Source organism: Ambystoma mexicanum, chromosome 5p (genome assembly GCF_040938575.1).
Source record: "Ambystoma mexicanum isolate Mex_15411 chromosome 5p, UKY_AmexF1_1, whole genome shotgun sequence".
NCBI lineage: Eukaryota > Metazoa > Chordata > Amphibia > Caudata > Ambystomatidae > Ambystoma > Ambystoma mexicanum.
In genome coordinates, this window is record NC_090930.1 from 424,375,036 (window position 1) to 424,398,995 (window position 23,960).

At 48.2% G+C, this 23,960-nt stretch overlaps 1 protein-coding gene across 2 annotated transcripts in view; it reads right to left on the minus strand.

Moving 5' to 3' along the window:
* The window catches only part of PHF6 (PHD finger protein 6), a 518,975-nt gene that overhangs the window by 117,276 nt on the left and 377,739 nt on the right, over positions 1-23,960 (minus strand). For both annotated transcript variants that reach the window (XM_069612825.1, XM_069612826.1), the window contains exon 8: positions 4,496-4,600. In XM_069612825.1, coding sequence (XP_069468926.1) covers positions 4,496-4,600 — 105 coding nt within the window. The remainder of the gene's footprint in view (positions 1-4,495; positions 4,601-23,960) is intronic.

Sequence of the window (23,960 nt, forward strand, 5' to 3'; positions counted from 1 at the left end):
GAAGGCCTCTGAAAACCGCAGGAAAACCCCACACCCTGGACTATGGTATTAATGTAACACAGTATACTGAAAGAATTTATCCAGAGGTTGTTTTAGTTTTTAAAAGTTTCAAAAATGTATTTATTGAGATACATCATTTACAAAAAATGAATTAATCATTAATTAATGCACACATATTAAATTACATTACCATTGCAGGAGAGCATAAGACACCAGATAATAAAATCCTAACATCACCCTCATTCATCAACAGTCACACCATCATTTGCAACACGAATCAATCAGCCTCATTCACTCACAGTAAAAACATTTGAACTAAAACATTTAGTACAATTCATAAGTGGTAGCATTTCATAAATTAGCCCCACATAGTCTTTAATATTTCATTTTATCCACATGTAATGTGTAGCAGCACAACCATTAACCAGAAAATGTGCTCTATTCCACGGAGTGGGTATGTTCAATAATAAATGATAAATTCCATCCCCGGATGTTCTTCTCTACCGGTTTCGACGTTTTGTGGAATGATTGAAATAACGTCTTCATCAGGAGAAATAATTGATACAATAATACCACCGGCTCCCAATGTCATATGCTCCAAAAGATCAAAGCCCACAAGGTGTGGCTCAGGGACAATCAACCAAATTCCAAGAATCTCGGAAATGAACTGGAATTATTCCAGTATTTGGACAACTGTGGCCGGTATTGATGTTAACTTGGCACGAGTGGTTAAGGTTTCAATCGAGTAATTGAAGCCTACTCGAGGCAGCCGTGCGCGCTGCCAAAAAACCTGTTCGGATCCAAGTCTGCCGTTAAATCGGCATTCACCCGCTGTGATCGACACCACAGAGTTTTCCCCTGAAGGCCGCCTTCCCCCTCATATTGCCGCCCCAAGGGTCAGGATAAAGTAGGAGTTGCCATTGCCAGGTCACATAGGGAGAGGCTACCTCAGGCAAAGGAGGGATAACATCAGATCCATCACATAGCCTACTTTTCTTATCGATCAGTGTGTTCCAGAAAAGCGGACACGTGCACAGCAAGCCTATTAAAATTGGTACAAGCTAGAACGTCTGCCAATTGTTTATTCGATTACACTGTGTTGTACAATTCTGCATGCAAAGTTCCAAAACTCTCAGTAATGGGGCTCCCTGCCCCAGAGTTTCTCAGCCTTTGAATTATATAAATCTCCAGTCCAGGGGGTATGGCTCCCTTCCCCTTGATTCCACAAACTCAAGGGATTCTCCGTCGCTCTTCGATTACACAATTTACTCAAGTTTCTTGCTCAGGGGGTATGCTTCCCTTGCCCTACTTTTTCCACAATCTTACGAGATCACTCTCCCTCTTCCCAATTCGTACAGTACATTCACATTGCCTGGTGTACTCTCCTGCAAGGCCTTCACAACTTTTACTTTCACCTTTCTCCTATGCCTGGTAAACTCTCCCGCCAGTGCTTCTTTGCATATCTGCACCAACGGCGTATGAGTCTTCCCTTGGGTTCTCACACTTCTCCCGTGCCTGGTAAACTCTTGCCAGGGCTTTCACAGTAGGTTGCACCAAAGGGATACAAGTCTTCCCCTTGTGCCTTTACAATGTTCACTTTGTATTTGGGTACAGGTCCCAGACTCACCACACGTTGCCTGCTATACTTGTCTCACTGGTCTTCTTCAACAAATGTCTGTTTCGCTCAATTATGCTTCAACCCCTCTTCACCAGTTTCCCTTCTTAATACTTTCAGCGTTCCAGTTCCCTATCATTGCACTCGAGTGCGCTGGGCCGACTACGCTACGACAAGCCCCGATGTCCCACTTCGCTTCTTGGGCTCACCAGTCTCTTGTGGCAGCGTTGGCATTCTCCACGCCCCATCGCTCCCTTCTCCGGATGTCATCTGCTTCGTGCCCTGACCCGTATCAAGTAAAGTGGATCTGCGTCCCCTCGATTTCAATCTTTGCGGTGCCAGGCTTTTGAATGTCCCAGGACCAATCGGATACTTCCAATCACTAGAGTGCATCTCTGACTCAGTGCTCTGCATTACACCCACAATCTTTCTTGTCTCAGTCTTTCCAGAACAGGAATTGCAAAATGCCTCATAGTCAGCACTGAGTGGGGGAAACAGGTTCTATGTCGCAATATGCAATAAAGGTTGTGCGATTTAAAAGAGTTTCATAGCCTGATTGGAAAGTGGGATACTAGGTTTCTGCCAGTGAGTCACCTTCCCTCCAAGGAAGGTTGTCTCAAAACACGCCCACCCCTCCATGTGGATTCTCCCTCAGGCAGCCACCCCCTGGGTCAGGATCAGGTAGCGACGGCCCTTCTCTAGCCACATGGGAATCCACATCACTGGATTCACCACAGAAGTCCATCTTCTATACTGCCTGGTGAGTTTATTTGGCAAAGTTCACTCAGATCTACTGCGCAAGGGTTTGGAATGTTGTCAGAATATCCAGTTTTGCATTTTAGGAAAAGACAACCTTAACAGTTGCTCAGATTCAGGAAATTCTTTTTTTCACTTTCCTCTAGTGAATGGCCCCCATTTCAGTGCACTTCAAGAAGGATGGGGATGATATGGGACCAAACAGTAAAGCCTCAATTATCCAAATTTCCTTTTGCAACAACCCATCCGTTGCCCACCTCATTCCTTGTGGAGCTTTCAGTTTCAAAGTCTTCTGACAAGATTCCATCTACACTCCCCACAGCCACCAACTAGGCCCCTTCCCAACACCTCATATCCAAAAGTATGATCCCATGTTTATTATCATTTGGATTGGGCCCTTATAAATATCCTAGCACTAACACAATCTACAGTATTGCATCAGCCTCCTCAACTGCACGGCACTCTACCCCCGCCTGACCTCTGCATTAGATCTACCATGTACCATCCCAACCTCATCTTTTTTAGACTAGTCCAATTGGCTCTCAGCTCATACCAAGACCCTGTGAAAAAGACACCATTACATTTTAATTATTTCTGAAGATCTGGCACGTAGTTCGAGACTTCAAAACACCTTCTGGACCTCTGCAGTGATCCACAGCTAATCAGAAGATTCTGGAGATAAACGGCATCTGATGGTGGTAAAGCCGGCCAGAAACGGTTCTGGAGTGGTGGTCTCGACCCAGCTGATGTGGGGATACAAAACTTCAGGGGCCGGACTGGAACCTTCAGAGATAAAAAGCCTAAACCGGGATATCCCCAAACCACTGAATCCTGCTAGTATGGCCATCTTCAGCATGACAGCAAACCTACTTCTTCCTTGCTGCAGGACAGGAAACCAAAAGTATATTGGTCAAGGGCCAGCCAGTCACTTACTAAAAGGGGCCGAAGGTCACCTGACCTACCATACTGGTCGATCAGTAGGACTGCCACCAAGGCTTAGCCAACCCCACCGGAAGTGAGAGGGGAAAGTCCAGGGACCTAAATGAGTTAGGATCAATATGGATACTGCCATTATGGACCCAGAAAAAGGCATGTTGTCAGAATGGCCACTTTAAGCCTACCTCATGGTTACCTAGACAAAGGAAAACCCGGAAACACAAAATGGCAGACAGCAGGATTTAATAAACCCCATTGGTATCCCAAAGGCTACCAAAATGGTACATCGGGCTACCAATATGATAATATAGCTTGCACCCTTGGTATAGCTGCCACAACCTACTCCCTAAAACCTGTGTAGGGTTATTTTCAATGTGATACTTTCTAATATTAAATACTGCATGCCAAAATTAAATTCCCCCCCCCCCCGGCTGACTTGGTGTGGCCTTCAGTATTTGCAAATAGCCCTTTTTCATCCTCGCCGAACACCTGTGGAAACTGACCCCACCCGCACTGTGTGGTTTCACTCGAACCCTCCTTGCTTCCCCTGCGCCCTCTCTGCCATAAACATTACTCCCTAAAAACTCCCCCCCTCACAGGCAGACACATGCATACACACACGCGTGCGCACACAACCACACACAGAATCACATACTTATTAACCCACCAACCTCCTCTGATCCACGACATCTCTTCTAGCGCAGCTGCTCCTGTCACACCCAGCATGCACTCTGGAGCATCCAGGGGTGTGACAGTTCGCTTTAGAAAGACTGCACTGAACAGTCTCAGAACTGTCCTTTCAGAAGAGACCTTTTTTAGTTTCGGTACAGTGAAAAAAATGTGTTCACTCGGTACAGATAGAATCACCTTGGGGTTAAAACAGAGAGCCGTGAGGTAGCCATGGAATAGGCCACCTGGAGGGCGCCCAAATACCATATACCTTATATAAGGTGAAAAGGGACAAAGGCAGGGGTACCATGAGTCCCTTTCACCACTTAACAGATCTTGGAACCAAAAAGACAAAGGGGCAGGAGGGAGCAAAAAGCTGAGTGACTCCCAAAGGGTGGCCCTAGAAAATACGAATTCTGGCTTAACAACTTTACAGCACAGTCTACATGTATTACAACTATACAATAGTGTCGAAAACATAATTGAAGAGGATCTCCTCAAATAAAGAAGCTGGCATACCATTCGCTTCCCTCGTTTCATTTCCTGAATTACGGTTTTGATATCAAAATCTCCAAACTCTGCCCTCGAAGTCGTAGTCAGCTGTACAGTACCAGAAGAGAACAACTAGAAAATGAAAACATATATTAGTCATAGGACTACAAGCACACCCACAGACACAAGAGTAAACTGGGAGAATCCAAGTGAGTAATTTGTTAACATAATGGCTCAAAAAGCTTGTGTGCATAATTAACCCAAACTCTATGGCATCTAAACTTAAAAATAGGAGAAAACTGCAGGTCTCAGGTGCAGGGAATAGGCTGCAACTTTGTATGATAGGACGATCTCCAGAAACTATTGAAATTAGATTCCATCTGGCCTATTCAAAGTTACCAGCATTTCACTCTTGCTGAAAGGCTAATTCCTATACATGGTAAACAATCAGATTCCTCCACAAATAGGATTGAGACTATAGGGCATAGTAAAGCAGTGCATGACTGAAAGCGACTTATGCACAACAGATGACAACACTGATCAGGATTTACATTATTTGATATGGGATACGGTTATATTGAGCGTGAATCATTTGAGTGTATGTTAACTGTCACTGGTCCTCCTTGCCTGCTTGTAGAATATTGCTCCAGGTGGATGAAAGACAGCTCAGAGAATGTTGGGTGAGTGTGATGTACGTATGGATCCATGAATGTCCATTACACTGGAGCTGTGAATGCAGAGTATGGACCGGTGAGCATCTCCCCTTGTGTTTCATTTTAAGAGTAACTGGAACCTGAACATGTAGAAATAAAGCAGCACGTTTCTACTTCTGGAGCATTACTTTTGGGTGTCCAGCCAAAGGGTCACATTCAAAAGGGTCGAATACAATACACTCGACTCAAAAGGACCAAAAAAAATGATTTAATGCCTTATTTTTTTGGCCTTGGTATAGGTTAAATTTGTGGTTTTTGCCCAGAAAACAGGGGTTTGGGGAGGGCACCCCCATCCCCCAAAATAAAAAAATAAAAGTGCATTCAATTGGTCTTTTTTCGTTCCTTTTGATTAGAAACAATTGCATTTCTAACCTTTGTATTCGATCCTTTCACCCTAAACCTTACTTTTGTCCAGAGAAGCTATTTTATTTTACTCTGCATAATAGATGTGTTCCGATATGAAATAGTCAATCCACTAGAACACACACTGCCCTGACCCAATAGTCATGGGAGATGGTACAAGGAAAAAAAACAGTTGCTACTATTATAACGGGGTTAGAGTGTCCATGCAGTACATAAGAATGTTTGGAAACTGCCTTTGCAGCAATTTGGACTACGGGAAAGTTATATTTGTATTGGGGAAAACACTATAAAAATAGCATTTTAAAAAGTAATGGTGTTACCAAAACCTAATGACAGAAATGAATTCACTTGCTTGTATACTCTTTACTGGTGGATTTTCCCTGTTTGCAAGTTCAAGATTTCCCTAACAAGCTGTGAAGAAAAGAGCAGCTGGTTAGGGCAATTTGAAACAATATTGCAATTTCAGGGAATGTACAAAGAGAACATGCAGCCATATACTATATAAAAAGTACACAGAATCACTGGCTCCTGATAAAAATCAGCCAATTATCCAGGAACATATGGGACCTGAGGTGGGACATAGCAAAAATGTGTCAGACAAGAACTCATTTGAGTCATTTTTTTTGAGTTTCTAAAATGGGACAACCCCTAAAGGCCAGTCTCAATTACGGGTCAAATAAAGTATTACGTCTTAACCATGGGTGCAGCAGAAAATACAACCAGCCAGCTGCAAGTCTAAGGGACACCCACAGAGGAGATTCAAACCAAGAATTCAGTTCCAGGAGGTCAGGCAAGACTAGCTGCAGAGTGAGCCCAGGTTCATAATTGTGCAATCAGATCACAGTAGTGGGTAGAGAAACTACCCAGCACACAGAAAGGAGATCAGGGAAGGGGCGACCAACCACCTATTTGGGAAGCAAGGACAAGGGGACGAACAATTACGGTGCTGGGTACAAAAGCAACAAGCCAGGAATGGTGGGTTCAGAGGGGAGGTTAGGTGTCATTGTTTAGATCTAGCAAAGGCAGTTGGAGTCTCCAGGCAGTGCGACTAACTTCATAGTGCGCAGCAAGGACACAGACAAGGCAGCCCCGACCAAGGAGACAACTGTGGCAATGACTTACAAGGTCAAGAGCACATGGTGGACCAGTAGCAACACATGGTGGACTTGGCAGTCAACGAACAAGGTGGTCAGGTCTGAGCAGCCGAGACAATGAATGAAGGCAGCTAGCAAGGATAGATTTCCAAGAGGAAGACAATGGCTGGAGTCGGCTCAAGGAGTTTGGTCAAGAGTTGCTGGCAGGCCATCCCGGCACTGTACAGCACAGCACAGCACAAATTACTCACACCTTTAGGCACTTCAGGACAGGAAGGCGTTTCTCAGGAGCATCAGCAGCTGTGGGCAAGGAAGGCCAGACAATCCAGCCAGGAAGAAAGGTTGGAAGAAGGAAGAGGAGCCCCAACAAGGACAGTAGCGATGCACAGAACAAAAGGAGGCAGCGACAAGCTAGTATGGCCACATAAGGATCCTCAGCTGCAGCCCAAATAAGCAAACATCTTCAGGTGACGTGCAGGCCAGAAATGATTGGAAGTAAGAGTGTCCCCTACTGATAAACACATTCACTCAGGGTCCAACTACACCAGCTCACCAAGCCACAGGCATGAAGCATTCAGGTTTTGGCTGCCAGCCAAGGAGGATAAGCAAGCCAAACTTCCATATACTCAGGAACACCAACATATGTGTACAGTGGGAAGTCTGTAGTACCTTAATCTAGTTTAGACTGGCTTAAACCAAAACCAAGAATGCCTTTATTAGCTCAGAATGAGCCTACATCAACAAAAGAACAACTTACTTATCCCTGGCAACGTTCATTCGATTGGATGTTCCTTCCATGTATTCCTCATCTTTAAATATCTTTCCCGCTTTAGCCACTTTGGAATTTGTTTTTCGGCAAAGGACGCTGTGCATTGATGCAGTCGACTCAATGTCCCTCGAGGGCCTCCGTCTCGAGGTTGACATCATCATGGGTAAGTATAACACGCACAGCGCCCTTTAGCACAGCGTCTTGCCCAAGACAGTATCGGACAATTAAGGAGCGTAAGGTGTAATGCACAGAAATTCTACTGTGGGGTAGGCTGGGAGGGGCGATGAGGAATACGTGGGAGGAACATCCAATCGAAAGAACGTTACCAGGGGTAAGTAACTTGTTCTTCGAATGGATTGTGTCCTCCCACGTATTCCTCATCTTTCGATAGACTCCCAAAGCAGTGTAAGGTTTGGAGGAGGGAGTATTAATTTTGGAATTTATTCTCAGGTTTTGTCATGGACAGAATTCAACACTGCCTTTCCAAATCCTCCTTCCTGGCCTGAAGACAAATCCAGGAAGTAGTATTTTGTGAATGTATGAATGGTAGACCAGATGGCTGCTGCACAAATATCATTTATCTGCACCTCTCTTTGCAAAGCAATAGACGGAGCCATTCCCCTTGTGAGGTGAGCCCTCAGTCCTTCTGGGGGGATCCTTTCCTGCAAGCCTGTATATTTTGTAATGCCTAATATCCATCGGGATAATGTTTGCTTTGTGACCGCCAATCCCAATTTGTGTCCGGTGTAGCCCACAAAGAGTTGGTCATCTTGCCATACGTGAAATATAAAAACAAAGGGCCCCCTTTTGGATCTAACCTGTGTAGCCTTTCCTCCTCCTTACTTGGAGGCAGATAAAATGTTGGCAAAACAATCAGATGTGAAAATCCAATTCAATTTTCGGAAGGAATGTAGGCTTAACCCTTAGAACAACTTTGTCCTTATAAAACATAGTAAATGGTGGTTTATTGGATAAGGCCTGTAACTCGCTGACCCTGCAGGCAAAAGTTACAGCGACTAATAAGATGGTCTTAAAAGTCAGCAGTCTCAATGGACATCAAATGAAGCGCACATAAGAAATGTTAAATCTCAAATTGGAACTTGAAACTGTGTAGGATGGAACACATTTGTGAGCCCCTTTAGAAATGGTATAATCAATGCTATTTTGAAATCTGAAACTTCTTGCGACGTGCGCTTTAGATCAAAAGCGCCTCCAAGTACCCTTTTATGGTTCCAATATGGAGTTCCAGATTTGCCAGATGTAATAAAAAAAAGACAAAGCCACAGGTGTATCGCACTGAAAGGTGTCCACATTCTTATCCCTGCATCAGCTGCAGAATTTGTTCCAACGGCAGCAGTACAAGGATTGCATTGCCGGCCTTCTGGTCGAAAATAAGAGCTCCATTACATCATCCGGGAGGTCCCAATCCTTATATCTCAACTTCTCTGAAACCATGCGTGAAGGTTGAATGTCTTGATCTCTGGATGGAGAACCAGACCCTCCTCTCGCGAGAGAAGGACCTCTCTTTGCAGAAAATGCATTGGACAGCATATGGACATATCCAGAAGGTACCACGTCCTCCTGGCCCAATCCGGAGCAATTAGGATCATGGATTTCCCAAACTTTCTCAAACTCCTGATGACTTGAGGAAAGATAGGGACTAGAGGAAACTCGTACAGGAGTGGAAACTCCCAGTCCACTAAAAACATGTCCCCTAGAGCTACTCTTGGGGTAAATTCCCTGGAGCAGAACAGTTTGCACTTCCGTTTGACACTGATCACAAACAGATCCACTTGAGGAGTTCCCCAAAGGGAAAAGATCTCTGCAATGAATTCCTGAGCTAGTTCTCACTCGTGGGAGACACTGCTATGCCTGCTCAGAGCTTCCACTGCCGTGTTCTGCTCTGTGGCTAGGTGAACTGCTGATAGGGAGATTCCTTCTTGAATTGCCCAGAACCAGAGCTGCATTGCCTCTCTGCACACCACCTCTCTTGTTGAGGAAGTATATGGTCACTGTGTTGTCCATCATTATTAGGACAACCTTTCCACGTACAGACAGCAGAAAGGCCTTCAGCGCTAGTCTGATTGCCCTCAGCTTCAAAAGATTGATGTGTAGTGTAGTTTGGACTCCGATGGGGACCGCCGACCGCTGACTGTCAGATCATTGGAAAGTACAGTTATCTCCGGCACCAGGAAAATGCAGGTTGCCATGAGGTCAAGCAACCTAAAGAAATAGAAGGCCGGAAGAAGCTAGGCACTCTGGAACTTGGTGATCATCTGAAGAATTTGCTGAGCCCTCTCCTCGGGTGGCAAGGCTTTTCCCAAGGATGCATCCAGGACTGTTCCGATGAACTGGAGCCTTTGAGATGGTATCATGTTAGACTTCTTTAAATTGAGGGAGAAGCCCAGTTTGTGGAGAGTGGCAGGTTATGCCAAGATGTTCCAGGACCCATTTGGGAGAACCGGCCCTGATCAGTCAATCATCCAGGTAGGGTAGACGTGAATTCCCCCTCTACTGAGACTCTCTGCCACCACCGCCATCAACTTGGTGAAAGCTTTGGGGGCAGAGGTCAGCCTGAATGGCAGAACTTGAAACTGATATGAGAACCATCAATGGCGAACCTCAGGTACTGTCATGATGCCTACCCCCAGGCATACGGACCAAGCCCATCAGCCCCGGAAGCAGGCATCTAGACATTTAGTAAAACCTCAGCAGCCCCAGCTAGGGGCTATCTGGGTTCAGTCCTGGCGCCCTAGGCGCCAGGCTCATAGTAGGAATCAGTCCTGGCGCCTAAGGCGCCAGGCTCAGTCATTACTTACCTCAGGCAGACCATGCTGCAAATGACTCCAATCCAACATGAAGCCTGAAAGGGACTATTTTTCTACAGGGACTATTTTTTACTCGGGTGTGGTTCTAGGGACTTCTTACCTGGGACTACTTTTAAGGCTATTTAAACCACACCCGACCAGCAACACACGCTTCGCGTTATTCTGCATCCAGCAGCGTAACACTCACCGTGCCTGCAGCCTGCATCCAGTCTTCTGCCATGCCCGCCTCGAATCCGGAGCTCCTAAAACAAAGAGGAAAGAAAGGGACAAGGTTAGAAAATGAACTTATTTCTATTCCACACCTGATTCTGGATCCATCTTGTCTCCGGACCTGTAAAGAACATCATTTCTGCACGCGCCGCACCTCCAGCTGCAGCGCCGCGCCATACTCACCAGTCTTCACAGCATCCTTTGGGTCGGCGCTGCCTCCATCATTTCTTCGCCGAACTTCGGTACCTAGGAGACAAAAGAAAACCACAAGGTGAGCCGAGGGAACCAACAAATATAATTCTTACCACCATAGACTTACCTGATTTACCACGGGAGGCATCCTTTTGTGACTCTCCATATTTTCACATGCCGCATTTGTAAAGAGAGACAAAACAACACGTTTTCCTCGTGCAACATTTACCGGACAGCGCCGGGTAATACAGACTCTTACCTGAGCGCCACCAGCTGCCACAAGAGCATCTTTTCACAAGCCAGCTGCAAGACAAGAAAGGAAGGGGGGAACAAGAGTGAACATCGGACAAATTTAACTCTATGAACCTAATACTTACTGGTCCTCACCAGGAACCTCAGAGTCAATACTCTCCGGAACTCTCCTGAGCCTTCAAACCAGTGAAGTAACTGGAATCGACGCGCCCCTGAAAATCCACGCAGGATGGAGAGCTCATCTTTCAAGAATATGAGGTGAGATTGCTGTGAGGGCATTTCAGGGGTGATTAGTTGGGGAGGACTGTGGGGGTGCCATCACTTGAATCCACAAGTGGCTAAATCCATCTCTCCACTTGCAGGAGAATATTTCTACGGGTTAAGCAGACAAGATTAGGAGGGCATATCCAGTCAGTCATCGCTGCACTACGCATCACGTGGGTGGAGACCGCAGCTGTCCGGGTCCGACCGATGCCCCTGTGGGAGCCAGGTGAGCGGAACAGAACGCGAAGCCTATCTACAAATCCCCACCCAGGCGTTATGGAAACCTCAGAAACCAACCAACTAGCCCTATTGTTAGGGGAACTTAGGGCAGAAGTGCACTCCGCGCGCCAAGAGACTAATGCCCTCAGGAGAGAACGGATTGTGTCAAAGGAGCGCACTTATAATCTTGCTAGACAATTACTGCAAAAGCAAGCTGGGCAAACACCATTACCTGGACTCGGGGGGGAATCCAACTCCTGTTTCATCGAGCAATCCTGTGCAAGTGGTTCTACCAGGGAGCATTCCTTTAGCTCCACCCGAACGTTTTGCTGGGGACCCAAAAAAGTTTGCCGTGTTTATGAACCAATGCCGCTTGCACTTTTTATGCAGACCTGGAGCTTTTCCGAACAACCAAACCAAAGTAGCCTTTGTACTATCATATCTTAGTGGCAGCGCAGCGGATTTGTCAATTCCATTAGTTAACCAGGATGACCCTCTTCTTCGGGATTTTCAAGGTTTTCAATTGAGCATGGAACGACTATTTGCCAGACATTCACAGGGACAGGCCCTGGATAACGAACATTTATCATTACGACAAGGTAACCAGGATCTACTAACCTATATCGCCACTTTCAATAGGTTAGTGGTGGAAACCGGATGGCCAGAGGTAAAACGAATTACATTATTTCATCGTGGACTTCGGGGTGTACTCAAAGACGTTTTGGCCCAAGTTGTCAACCCACCTCATTATTGTGCAGAATATATAGGCTTAGTGGTCCAGTTAGACCCCCGACTTCAGAATTGAAAGGCTGATCGAGCTAAGTTCGAGATTCGGGTATTGGTTAAACCCAATGTTACCCTCAAAGGAACAGATGTATCAGAACCGATGCAGATAGGGGAGTCAAGGGACCCTTAACTCAAAAGGAAAGAGAAAGAAGACGGCAGATGCAATTTTGTCTGTACTGTGGGGCCTCAGGACATTTTCTATGGGATTGCCCTATAAAAACATCTAAAAAAAGTAGTCGGAGTTGCTGATAAAAATCAAACAGAGCCTGATTTGGGAAACGACCACGCCCGATAAGCGTAGAGGTCCGCTTGCCGAGCTTGAAGAAGGATACTCAGACCTCGCACTTCATCATACCAATGGTCCTTATAGATCCAAGGCAGCCATCACGTATGCACGCAGTGAGGGCATACATTGATAGCGGGGCCATAGGAAACTATGTGGACCACGAGGTGGCTTCTAGGATGAATCGATCTCTCTGCAAAAAGACCACTTCGGATGTCATCACCACAGTCGATGGAACTGAAATTGCCTCTGGGCCTGTAACTCATTCCACCGCAGAGATGACACTATTGGGTCAGGATGGTCATCGAGAGACTATTGTGTTTGATTTAATCAAAGCCCCGCAGTTCCAAATAATACTGGGGATACCTTGGTTGGAAACACATAATCCTTGTATTGATTGGCGAGAGAAGAGAATAACCTTCCCGGATTGTGCACATACTTGTTACCCAAAAAAAACCTTGAACCAAGGCCTGGCCACAGCCGCTACTCCAGTCGTGCAGTTACCTCGGGAATATCAAGAATTCCAGGAGGTTTTCCTAAAGGAAAAGGCAAACACCCTACCACCTCACAGATCATACGATTGTCAAATCGATCTCATACCTGGTGCACAACCTCCATGTAGTAGGATCTACGCCCTTACGGAACCCGAAAACCTTCACCTACGACAATACTTGGACCAATACCTTGGTAATGGCTTCATTCGTCCATCCAAGTCCCTGCATCTTCAGCCTCAGCTTTGTTCTTTGTGCCTAAAAAGGAAGGTGACCTCAGAACGTGCATAGACTACCGCGCATTAAATCAGATCACGGTTAAGAACCGATACCCATTGCCTCTGATCCCCGAATTACTAGACCAAGTAAAGGACGCTTGCATCTACACTAAATTAGATCTCCGAGGGGCATATCATCTGGTACGTGTAAAGAAAGGCAACGAATGGAAGACTGCTTTTCGCACCAAGTACGGGTTATTCGAATACCAGGTGATGCCCTTCGGGCTGTGCAATGCACCAGCAGCCTTCCAGTATTTTATGAACGATGTCCTTCGTGAACTCATTGACGTCTGTGTTGTTGTATGCATAGACAATATTCTAGTGTACTCCTCTTCAGAATCAGACCATGTGAAGCACGTTCGTGCAGTCCTTGAGAAACTACGCCAGCACAAGTTATATGCAAAATTGGAAAAATGTGTTTTTCATTCTACGGAATTTGAATTCCTTGGATTTATCCTGACTCCAAAAGAAGTCCGAATGGACTCTCGAAAGGTGGACGCAATCCTCAAGTGGCCATCACCCAGTTCAGTTAAAGGAGTACAAAGCATGCTCGGATTTGCTAATTTCTACCGCAGATTCATTCCGGATTTCTCACATGTTGTACACCCTATCACAGCACTTTTGCGAAAAAACAAAAGCTTCTGTGGACCGAAAAAGCTGAAAAGGCCTTCCAAGAGCTGAAAGTGAAATTCACGTCTGCACCTGTCTTAAAGCATCCACGCCCCAAACTTCCATACAAGGTTGAAACTGATGCATCCAGTTTAGCCATGGGAGCTGTCCTGTCCCAGAAGGATCCTGAAACCGGTCAACTTCACCTAGTAGCATTTTGGTCCAGAAAGTTCTCGGCACCCGAGTTAAACTATGCGGTTACCGATAAAGAATTATTAGCCATCACATCCACCTTCAAGGCTTGGCAGCATTATCTTCTCGGTGCCAGGCATACCATTACGGTAATCACCGATCACCGGAACTTGCAGTATTTAAAAACAGCCAAGGCCCAATCGTCGCGTCAACTTCGATGGGCATTGTTCTTTGCCGAGTTAGATTTCGTGATCACTTATCGACCAGGTTGTAAAAATGACAAGGCAGATGCCTTATCCCGAATAGGGATGGGAGAAGCATATGCGAACCCGGAACCGGTGCCTATAATTTCAGAAGAACAAGTTACTTTCTCACCTGTTAACGTTCTTTCGATGGGATGGTCCGACGACGTACTCCATATCTATGACATGTAATCACCACAGCTGTGCTGCTTCGGAAACTTTTTTCGGCTTCTGCGTCCTGCGTCGATGCGCCGTCATTGAGGACCTCCTCCGACGTCCGACGTCATCCGATGTGATAAGTAGGACGCACGACGCCCGTAGCCTCAGTTGTAGTTTTTTCCCCCAGAACATGTGACATTAGTCAACTGCCAGTCAGACACAAAGCCTTGCGGAACGTAAGCTGCAATCGCAAAAGAAATTCTGCAGGGGGGAAGGCAGGGCGGGAGCGATATGGAATACGTCGTCGGACCATCCCATCGAAAGAACGTTACCAGGTAAGAAAGTAACTTGTTCTTCGAGGGGATTGGGTCCTCCGACGTATTCCATATCTATGACAGACTCCCAAAGCAGTACCAGAGCAAGGAGGAGAGAAAGAATTTAGAATCAAAATTTAGAATAGCCAATCAAATAGCAGAGCAAAGGACTGCCTTGCCAAAGGCCAGATCCTGTGCTCGGATGGAATCGAGGGAATAGTGACGTACAAATGTATGTACTGAAGCCCAGGTGGCAGCATCACAGATGTTGGGAATAGGAACACCCCTCTGCAGGGCAGTAGATGCAGCCATACCCCTAGTAGAATGGGCCCGCAAGCCAGCCGGTGGGTCCTTACGCGCCAAGCGATAACACTCCGAGATGGCCAAAATAATCCAGCGAGACAAAGTCTGTTTCGTCACAGCTTGCCCCAAACGCTTTCCAGCGTAACCAATAAAGAGTTGATCGTCCACTCTGACCCGGGACATGCGTGAAACATAAAAGCTTAAAGCTCTCCTAGGATCAAGCCTATGGAGCCTCCCTCTTCCTTACCAGGATGCGGAGGAGGATAGAAAGCCGGAAGAACAACCTTCTGGGCCAAATGAAATTCCGTCACTACCTTCGGAAGAAAAGAAGGACGAACTCTAAGGACAACCCTGTCCTTGTGAAATACAGTGAAGGGTGGCTTAACTGAAAGTGCCTGTAACTCACTCACTCTGCGAGCGGAAGTAACCGCAACTAAAAACACAGTTTTCAGAGTTAACAGCCTCAAAGGGCAAGAATGTAAAGGCTCAAACGGAGCACCCATAAGAAATTTAAGAACAAGGTTTAAATCCCAACCGGGCACCAGGAAAGGTGACGGAGGAAACACATTAGTGAGCCCTTTCAGAAACTGTGAAATTAAAGGGATTTTAAAGTAAGAACACTCTTCAGACGAGCGCTTAAAGATGGACAGCGCCGCCAGGTAACCTTTAATGATACCTACTTGCAAGCCCCTGTGGGCCAAAGAAAGTAAAAAGGACAGAACCATGGGGATGTCACATGCAAAAGGATCCACATTCTGAACTCTGCACCAGTCACAGAACTTACGCCAACGGCACAGCGACTTTGTTGCTGGCCTTCGGGCCGAAAGCAACACCTCCATCAAGTCTTCAGGGAGGTCCCAATCCTTATACCTCAACCTTTCAGAAGCCAAGCGTGAAGGTTGAGGGATCTGACCTCTGGATGGAGAACCTGACCCCCCTCCCGTGAGAGCAGATCGTCTCGGTAGGGAAGACGACGTGGAGGGCAGATGGACAAGTCGAGAAGGTCCGGGTACCACGTCCTTCGAGCCCACGCCGGAGCAATGAGGATCATCCGGGAACCGAACTTCCGTAACCTCCGCAGCACTTGCGGGATGACGGGGAATGGAGGAAACGCGTACAGCAGCGGGAATGACCACTCCACCACAAACGCGTCTCCTAAGGCTCCTCTTGGATGAAATTCCCGCGAGCAAAACCTTTCGCACTTCCGGTTGACACTGGAGGCGAAGAGATCCACTAAATCCGCCAAAGGGCGAAGATCTCCAGGAGAATCTCCTGAGCCAACTCCCACTCGTGAGAGATCGCGCTCTGCCTGCTCAGAGCGTCCGCCGTCACGTTTTGGGCTCCGGCCAGATGAACTGCCGAGATCGAAACTCCCTGCTGGATGGCCCAGAACTCGAGCTGCATTGCCTCCCTGCACAGAGGAAGTGACCCTGCCCCCCCCCTTTTTGTTGAGGTAGTGCATGGCCACTGTGTTGTCCGTCAGGATCAGGACACTCTGTCCTCGCACAGTCGGCAGAAAAGCCTTCAGGGCTAGCCTGACGGCCCTCCGCTCCAACAGATTGATATGGAGTCTGGACTCCGACGGAGACCAATGACTGCCGACTGTCAGCCCGTTGGCATGAGCTCCCCATCCCATGAGGGATGCATCCGTCACGATCGTCACCTCCGGCCAGGGAAGCCAAAATGGAGCCCCCTTCATCAAGTTGCCTTCGACGGCCCACCACAGAAGGTCCCGGGCGACCGAGGGCAGCACCTGAACCGGGTCCGACATCCTGCCGGAGGACTGCGACCATTGCGTCTTGAGTGCCCACTGCAAAGATCTCATCCGCAGGCGAGCCTCTGGCACCAGAAGAATGCAGGATGCCATGAGGCCGAGCAACCTCAAGAACTCGAACGCTGGGAGCGTCTGGGCATGCTGAAACCTGTGCACCATCTGCTGAATGTGAAGGAGCCCTCACCTGGGGAGGAAAACACGGCCCCAGGGAAGTGTCGAGCACTGCTCCGATGTACTGGAGCCGCTGTGTTGGCGTCAAATGGGACTTCTTTAAATCGAGGGAGAAGGGAGTGGCAGGTGACGGACAGATGATCCAGGACTTGCTCGGGAGAGCTCCCCCTGATCAACCAATCGTCCAAGTAGGGGTAGACGTGAATCCCCCCCTTGCCTGAGATGCGCTGCCACCACCACCATGAGCTTGGTGAAAACCCTCGGGGCGGAGGTCAATTCCAACGGCAGGCCCCGAAACTGAAAGTGCGAGTCGCCAACCGCGAACCTCAGGTACTTCTTGTGCTTGGGATGGATCGGCACATGGAAGTAAGCATCCTTGAGGTCGAGTGACACCAACCAGTCCTGAAGCTGAAGGGCCTGGAGGACTTGAGAGAGAGAAACCATCTTGAACTTGTCCTTCCTGAGGAGTTTGTTCAAACCGTGCAAGTCCATGATGGGTCTCAATCCCCCGTCTTTCTTCGAAATCAAAAAATAAGGGGAATACCATCCCTTGTTCCTCTCCGCTACAGGCACCAGTTCTATGGCGCCTTTCTCCAGCAGGGCTTGAATTTCCTGGGCAAGGAGCGGATCCGGACTCTGCAAAGAGAGGTTCCCCGGTGGATTGTCGCGAGGCCTGTGCCGAAAGGGAAGACAGTAGCCGTGGGTTATGATCTCCAGAACCCACACATCTGAAGTAATGGCTTGCCACTCTACAAGATGCTGCGCCAGCCTTCCCCCAACCGGCGAACCATGGGACATGGCCTCATGACTGAGTGGGAGCAGCTGCAGCGTTACCTGAGGGCAAGGAGGCAACTGCCCGAGCGGCCTTGGCACCACGGGTACCCTGTCGTCCACCTCTGGTACCCCTGCGTTGGCCTCTTTGACTGCCAGCTCCTCTCGCTTTACTGAAGGACGAGTAATAGCGAAAGGAACCACCCCTCCACTGCTGTCCCCTAGGACGAAAAGGCAGAGGTTGGCGAACTGCAGCGCCCAACGACTTCGCTGCAGCTTTTGAGGTCTGCAACCTCTCAAGGCTCTCGTCAGCCTTGCTGCCAAAAAGTTTTTCACCCTCAAAGGGCATGTTGAGGAGCCGGGACTGCACATCAGGAGCAAACCCCGACTTCCGCAACCACGCAAACCTGCGTATCACGGTGCTCGTGCACAAACTCCCCTGGGGGAGCAGACCATCCCAAGTACTCAGAAACCCTAGCCATAAGGCGCCGGTACGAGGAATCGGCATGAGAGCCAGGCTCAGGCCTACAAAACTCCACCTCCGGAGAGGTGTCCAGTCCACTGGCATCATGCAGGGACTGTCTCAAATCGTCAAACTGACTATGGTCCGAGACAATTTAATCTGGAACCTGACTAGGAACCAGGCCATCAGAATCCTCCTCCGCCTTTGAAATGTATTCCAAGTGGCGAAAAGAAGGCACCCGAGAGTGCTTGCTCTTAACCAGAGCCTTCCTAGGGGGTTCCCCTGTGCCACGGGGTACCTCCGACACGAAAGGCGTCGATGGCGTCGAGCGAATCGGCGCCTGCGTCAAGAGAACAGGCATCGGCGCCGAGAGGATCGGCGTCGACGTAATCGGCGACGTCAGATGCAGCGCGGCCAGCATCGGCGGCGTCGACACAGCCCTCGAAGCCGGAGCCCCGAGCGTGTCCTTCGACGACCTGAGCGTCGACGGCTTCGACGACTTCCTCGGAGCCGGAGCCTCGAGAAAGCCTGTCGACGCCCTTGACGCCTCAGACGTCGATGTCTTCCTCGAAGACCTCACAGGTGCACACGGTCTCGAACGCGTCGAGGACCAGGACCTGGAACGGGTACGTCGAGAACGAGTCTCCTTGTCCGAACGGGACCTCTCCCGTGACTCGTGCCGACCACTCTTGCGAGCGGTGTCTCTCGACCTTTCACGACCGACCCCACTCGGGGCGCAGACGGCTTAGTACCCTGCGACTCAAGAATCGCCAGCATTTTCTTCCAAAAGGAAGCCCATTCCTCCGGCGTCGCACGGCTGGTCCGACTCCTACAAGGAGACCCACGAGACTTCCGACGATGACGCGGAGAGTCACCCCTCGAATCATCCGTCGGAAGCCCCGCAGACTTCGACTTCCGGGGCTTGGACACCCGACCTACCGACAACTTCTTCTTACGTTCGCGTAAGGCTTTGGACGTGAGCGACTGGCAGTCGATACAGTCATCCGTGTCGTGGGCCTCCCCGAGGCACCAGAGGCAGGCGTCGTGCGAGTCCGTCACCCACATCTTGGACCCACACTCCCCGCACTTCTTGAAACCCGGACGCGGGGTCGAAGACGAAGTAGAAAACATCTTCACACGAAGGATTTTCACAAAAACGAACAGGTTCGAAGAACAGAACTCCAAAGAGTCGAGGCGTTAACCGCGATACACGAAGCAACACGTTTGCGGAAAAAACGGAACTGAGGCTACGGGCGTCGTGCGTCCTACTTATCACATCGGATGACGTCGGAGGAGGTCCTCGACGACGGCGCATCAACGTCATCGACGCAGGACGCAGAAAAAAGTTTCCGAAGCAGCACAGCTGTGGTGATTACATGTCATAGATATGGAATACGTCGGAGGACCCAATCCCCTCGAACAAGGAATTCTTGGCATAACCACTCTACAGACACTAGAGGATATTCAAGTAAAGATCCAACAACTATTCGATCCAACAGCCCTGCAGGACTGGGTGAAGAAAAGCCCGGACTACTCAGTCATCAATGACCTACCTTATTATCAAGGGCGACTATTTCTACCACACAAGGAACTACAAGAACTAGTCATCTCCAATCATCATGACACCCTGATGGAAGGACACCCAGGTATCGCAAAAACTGAAGCTAAAATTAAGAGATAATTCTGGTGGCCCACCTGGCAAAAAGACGTAAAGTCATTAGTAATGTCTTGTGGCATTTGCGCCCAAAACAAGTCAGAAGAAAAAACCAACTGGCCTCTTACAACCTTTGGATATTCCACCTACACCATGGCACACCTTATCGTTGGACTTTATTACAGATCTACCTCCATGTAATGCATTTAACACCATTCTAGTTATTGTGGATCTTTTTTTCCAAGATGGCCCACTTTATTCCTCTAAAGGGATTACCTTCTGCTTCAATTCTGGCCAAGGAGTTCCTCGAAAACATTGTTCGAATACACGGATTTCCTTCCGTATTGGTCTCTGACCGAGGTAGTCAATTCATTTCACATTTTTGGAAGAAATGTCAACTGGCGCAAATCGACGTGAGGTTATCAACCAGTCACCATCCCCAGACCGATGGTCAGACGGAGAGGACCAACCAGACCCTTGAACAGTACCTACGTTGCATGCTACACCAGGCCGAAAGTAATTGGAAAGATATTTTATTGATTTCCGAGTATGCATACAATAACTCTGTACATTCAGGAACCGGACAAAGCCCCTTTTATACCATATATGGACATCACCCTCGAACCTCAGAACTAGATTCGCATCAGCATTTAGAAATGCCTGCAGTTAGTCATTTGAATTCTACTATTACACAAGCCTTCAAAGAGGCAACAGAACATTTGAAACAAGCAAAAGAGAAATAGAAGAAAAATGCTGATCAACATAGAAGTGAAACTCCACAATACCAGATTGGGGATCAAGTTGGGCTGGCTACAAAACACATACCTCTGAAGGGAACGCTGACTTTTAACCCTAGATATTTGGGACCTTACACTATTAAGGCCATTATCAACCCGGTAGCCGTCAAATTGGAATTACCCTCTAATATGTGCATTGATCCTGTCTTTCATGTTTCACTTTTAAAACCAATTCAACCAGGAACAAGATTAACCAAACCACCCGACCCCATCTTGATAGATGGAGAACCTAAATTCGAGGTAAAAAATATCCTGGACTCCAAGATGGTTAAATCAAAACTTTTTTTATTTAATCGATTGGAAGGGCTACGGACCACAAGAAAGGTCATGGGAACCTAGTGACCACGTCCATGCACCTCGGTTGGTGAAAAGATTCCATCGGAACTTCCCAGAAAAACTAGGGCCCAGGGGAAGAACAACTTTAGGAGGGGCCTTTGGTGGAGGGGGGGGGGTGAGGGGGCGCCAGGCTCATAGTAGGAATCAGTCCTGGCGCCTAAGGCGCCAGGCTCATAGTCATTACTTACCTCAGGCAGACCATGCTGCAAATGACCCCAATCCAACATGAAGCCTGAAAGGGGCTATTTTTCTACAGGGACTATTTTTTACTCTGGTGTGGTTCTAGGGACTTCTTACCTGGGACTACTTTTGAGACTATTTAAACGACACCCGACCAGCAACACACGCTTCGCGTTATTCTGCATCCAGCAGCGTAACACTCACCGTGCCTGCAGCCTGCATCCAGTCTTCTGCCACGCCCGCCTCGAATCCGGAGCTCCTAAAACAAAGAGGAAAGAAAGGGACAAGGTTAGAAAACAAACATATCTATTCCGAACCTGATTCTGGATCCATCTTGTCTCCGGACCTGTAAAGAACATCATTTCTGCACGCGCCGCACCTCCAGCTGCAGCTGCAGCGCCGCGCCATACTCACCAGTCTTCACAGCATCCTTCGGGTCGACGCTGCCTCCATCATTTCTTCGCCGAACTTCGGCACCTAGGAGACAAAAGAAAACCACAAGGTGAGCCGAGGGAACCAACAAATATAATTCTTACCACCATAGACTTAGCTGATTTACCACCAGAGGCATCCTTTTGTGACTCTCCATATTTTCACGTGCCGCATCTGTAAAGACAGACAAAACAACACGTTTTCCACGTGCAACATTTACCGGACAGCGCCGGGTAATACAGACTCTTACCCGAGCGCCACCAGCTGCCACAAGAGCATCTTTTCACGAGCCAGCTGCAGGACAAGAAAGGAAGGGGGGGGGGAACAAGAGTGAACATCGGACAAATTGAACTCTATGAACTGAATACTTACTGGTCCTCACCAGGAACCTCAGAGTCAATACTCTCCGGAACTCTCCCGAGCCTTCAAACCAGTGAAGTAACTGGATTCGATGCTACCCTGCAAATCCACGCAGGATGGAGAGCTCATCTTTCAAGAATATAAGGTGAGATTGCTGTGAGGGCATTTCGGAGGTGATTAGTTGGGGAGGACTGTGGGGGTGCCATCACTTGAATCCACAAGTGGCTAAATCCATCTCTCCACTTGCAGGAGAATATTTCTACGGGTTAAGCAGACAAGATTAGGAGGGCAGATCCAGTCAGCCATCGCTGCACTACGCATCACGTGGGTGGAGACCGCAGCTGTCCGGGTCCGACCGATGCCCCTGTGGGAGCCAGGTGAGCGTAACAGGTACTTTCTGTGCTTATGATGTATAGGCACATGAAAGTAAGCACCCCAAAGGTCCAATAACACCATCCAATCCTGAAGCTCAAGGGCCTGAAGGATCTGAGAAAGGGTGACCACCTTGAACGTGTCCTTCTTGAGGAACATGTTCAAGCATCTCAAGTTCAAGATGGGTCTCAATTCTCCATCCTTCTTGTGGATTAGGAAATAGGGAGAGTACCACCCTTTTTCCTCTCGATCACAGGCACTGGTTCTATAGCACCTTTCCCTAGCAGGCTCGAAATCTCCTGCAAAAGGAACTAATCCGGAACTTTGAATGAGTGGCTCCCTGGTTGAGGATCCAGGAAGCCTTCTTAAAAAAGGGAGGCAGTAATCCTGGTCTACTATTTCCAACACCCACACCTCTGAAGTAATGCGCCACCATTCTTGCAGATGCTGAGCGAGTCTGCCTCCAACCGTGGTTTTGTAGGTTAAGGTCTCAGAGGTTTAGAGGTGGCTGAAGGTAAAGCAGCTGTTGCTTGGGTGGAATTGGCACCTCTCCCCTGTCCACCACGAGGGAACTTTCTTCGGTCCCTTTGACCAGCCAGTCCTCTCACTCTAGCAAAAAAGAAGTAGTAATGAAAGGAACTACCGCTCCAAGCTGGTCCACTGGGGTGGACAGTTGTGGCTGTCCCATGGCGACACCAAGTGATTTGGCTGCCGCCTTCAAGGTCTGCAGCTTCTCCAACCTCTCGTCAGCCTTGTCGTAATGGGGCATGTTGAGCAGTCTGGAGTCCAGACTTCCTCAACCACGCAAACCTGCGCATCACTGGGCTCGCCACCATGGCTCTGCTGATGCGGTCTGCAGAATCCAAAGTGGACTAGAGAGACTCGCACATCGCTTCATTTCCGTCTCTCACGATGTTCAGGAAGCTGTCCCGCTCTTCACCTTCGGGAATGTGTTCAGCGGCCATGAAGATGCAGATCCACAAGGTGAACAAGAACTTCACAAGAGCGCAAGTGGCCTTGGCTGATGCTTCTGGCAGAAAACACCTTTTTTGTCATTGCTTCGAAACGCTTATCGTCCAATCTAGCGGTATGGTAGGGTATGTTCATTGCTTGAACGTGGAAGTAGCTGCTTGAACTACTAGGCTTTCTGGTGTCAGGCGTCGAGATAAGTAGTCTGGATCACTACTTGAGGATCTGTATTTATTTCTAAGGTTTTTATTGACATCCAGACTTGTATCTTGTGCCTCCCAATTTGCTTGATCCCTCTTTGTAGGGCACTGTGACAGGGTAATACAGGATCCTTTTGTGGTCCCTTATCCAAAATATCAGTAAGGTCGCCCTTCCCCATCCCAAAAAGTCAATCACCCTGGACATTAGCCGTCTATATGAAGCATCTGCATGCTCTGTTGGATCTCGTTTGCCAAATTCCAGCTCTGGCGATGTATCTATGCCACTTGCTGACTGTACATTTTCATAAAGGTTCTTCATTCTGGATTCCTCCAAGGCGAGGGCCGCAGGAACATTAGGAGTTCCAAACTCTAGTCTAAAGGGCAGAGTATCTTGGTCAGATGGTTCATGTTCCACATAAATGGAGGACAAAGACATAAGAGATTTATAAGGC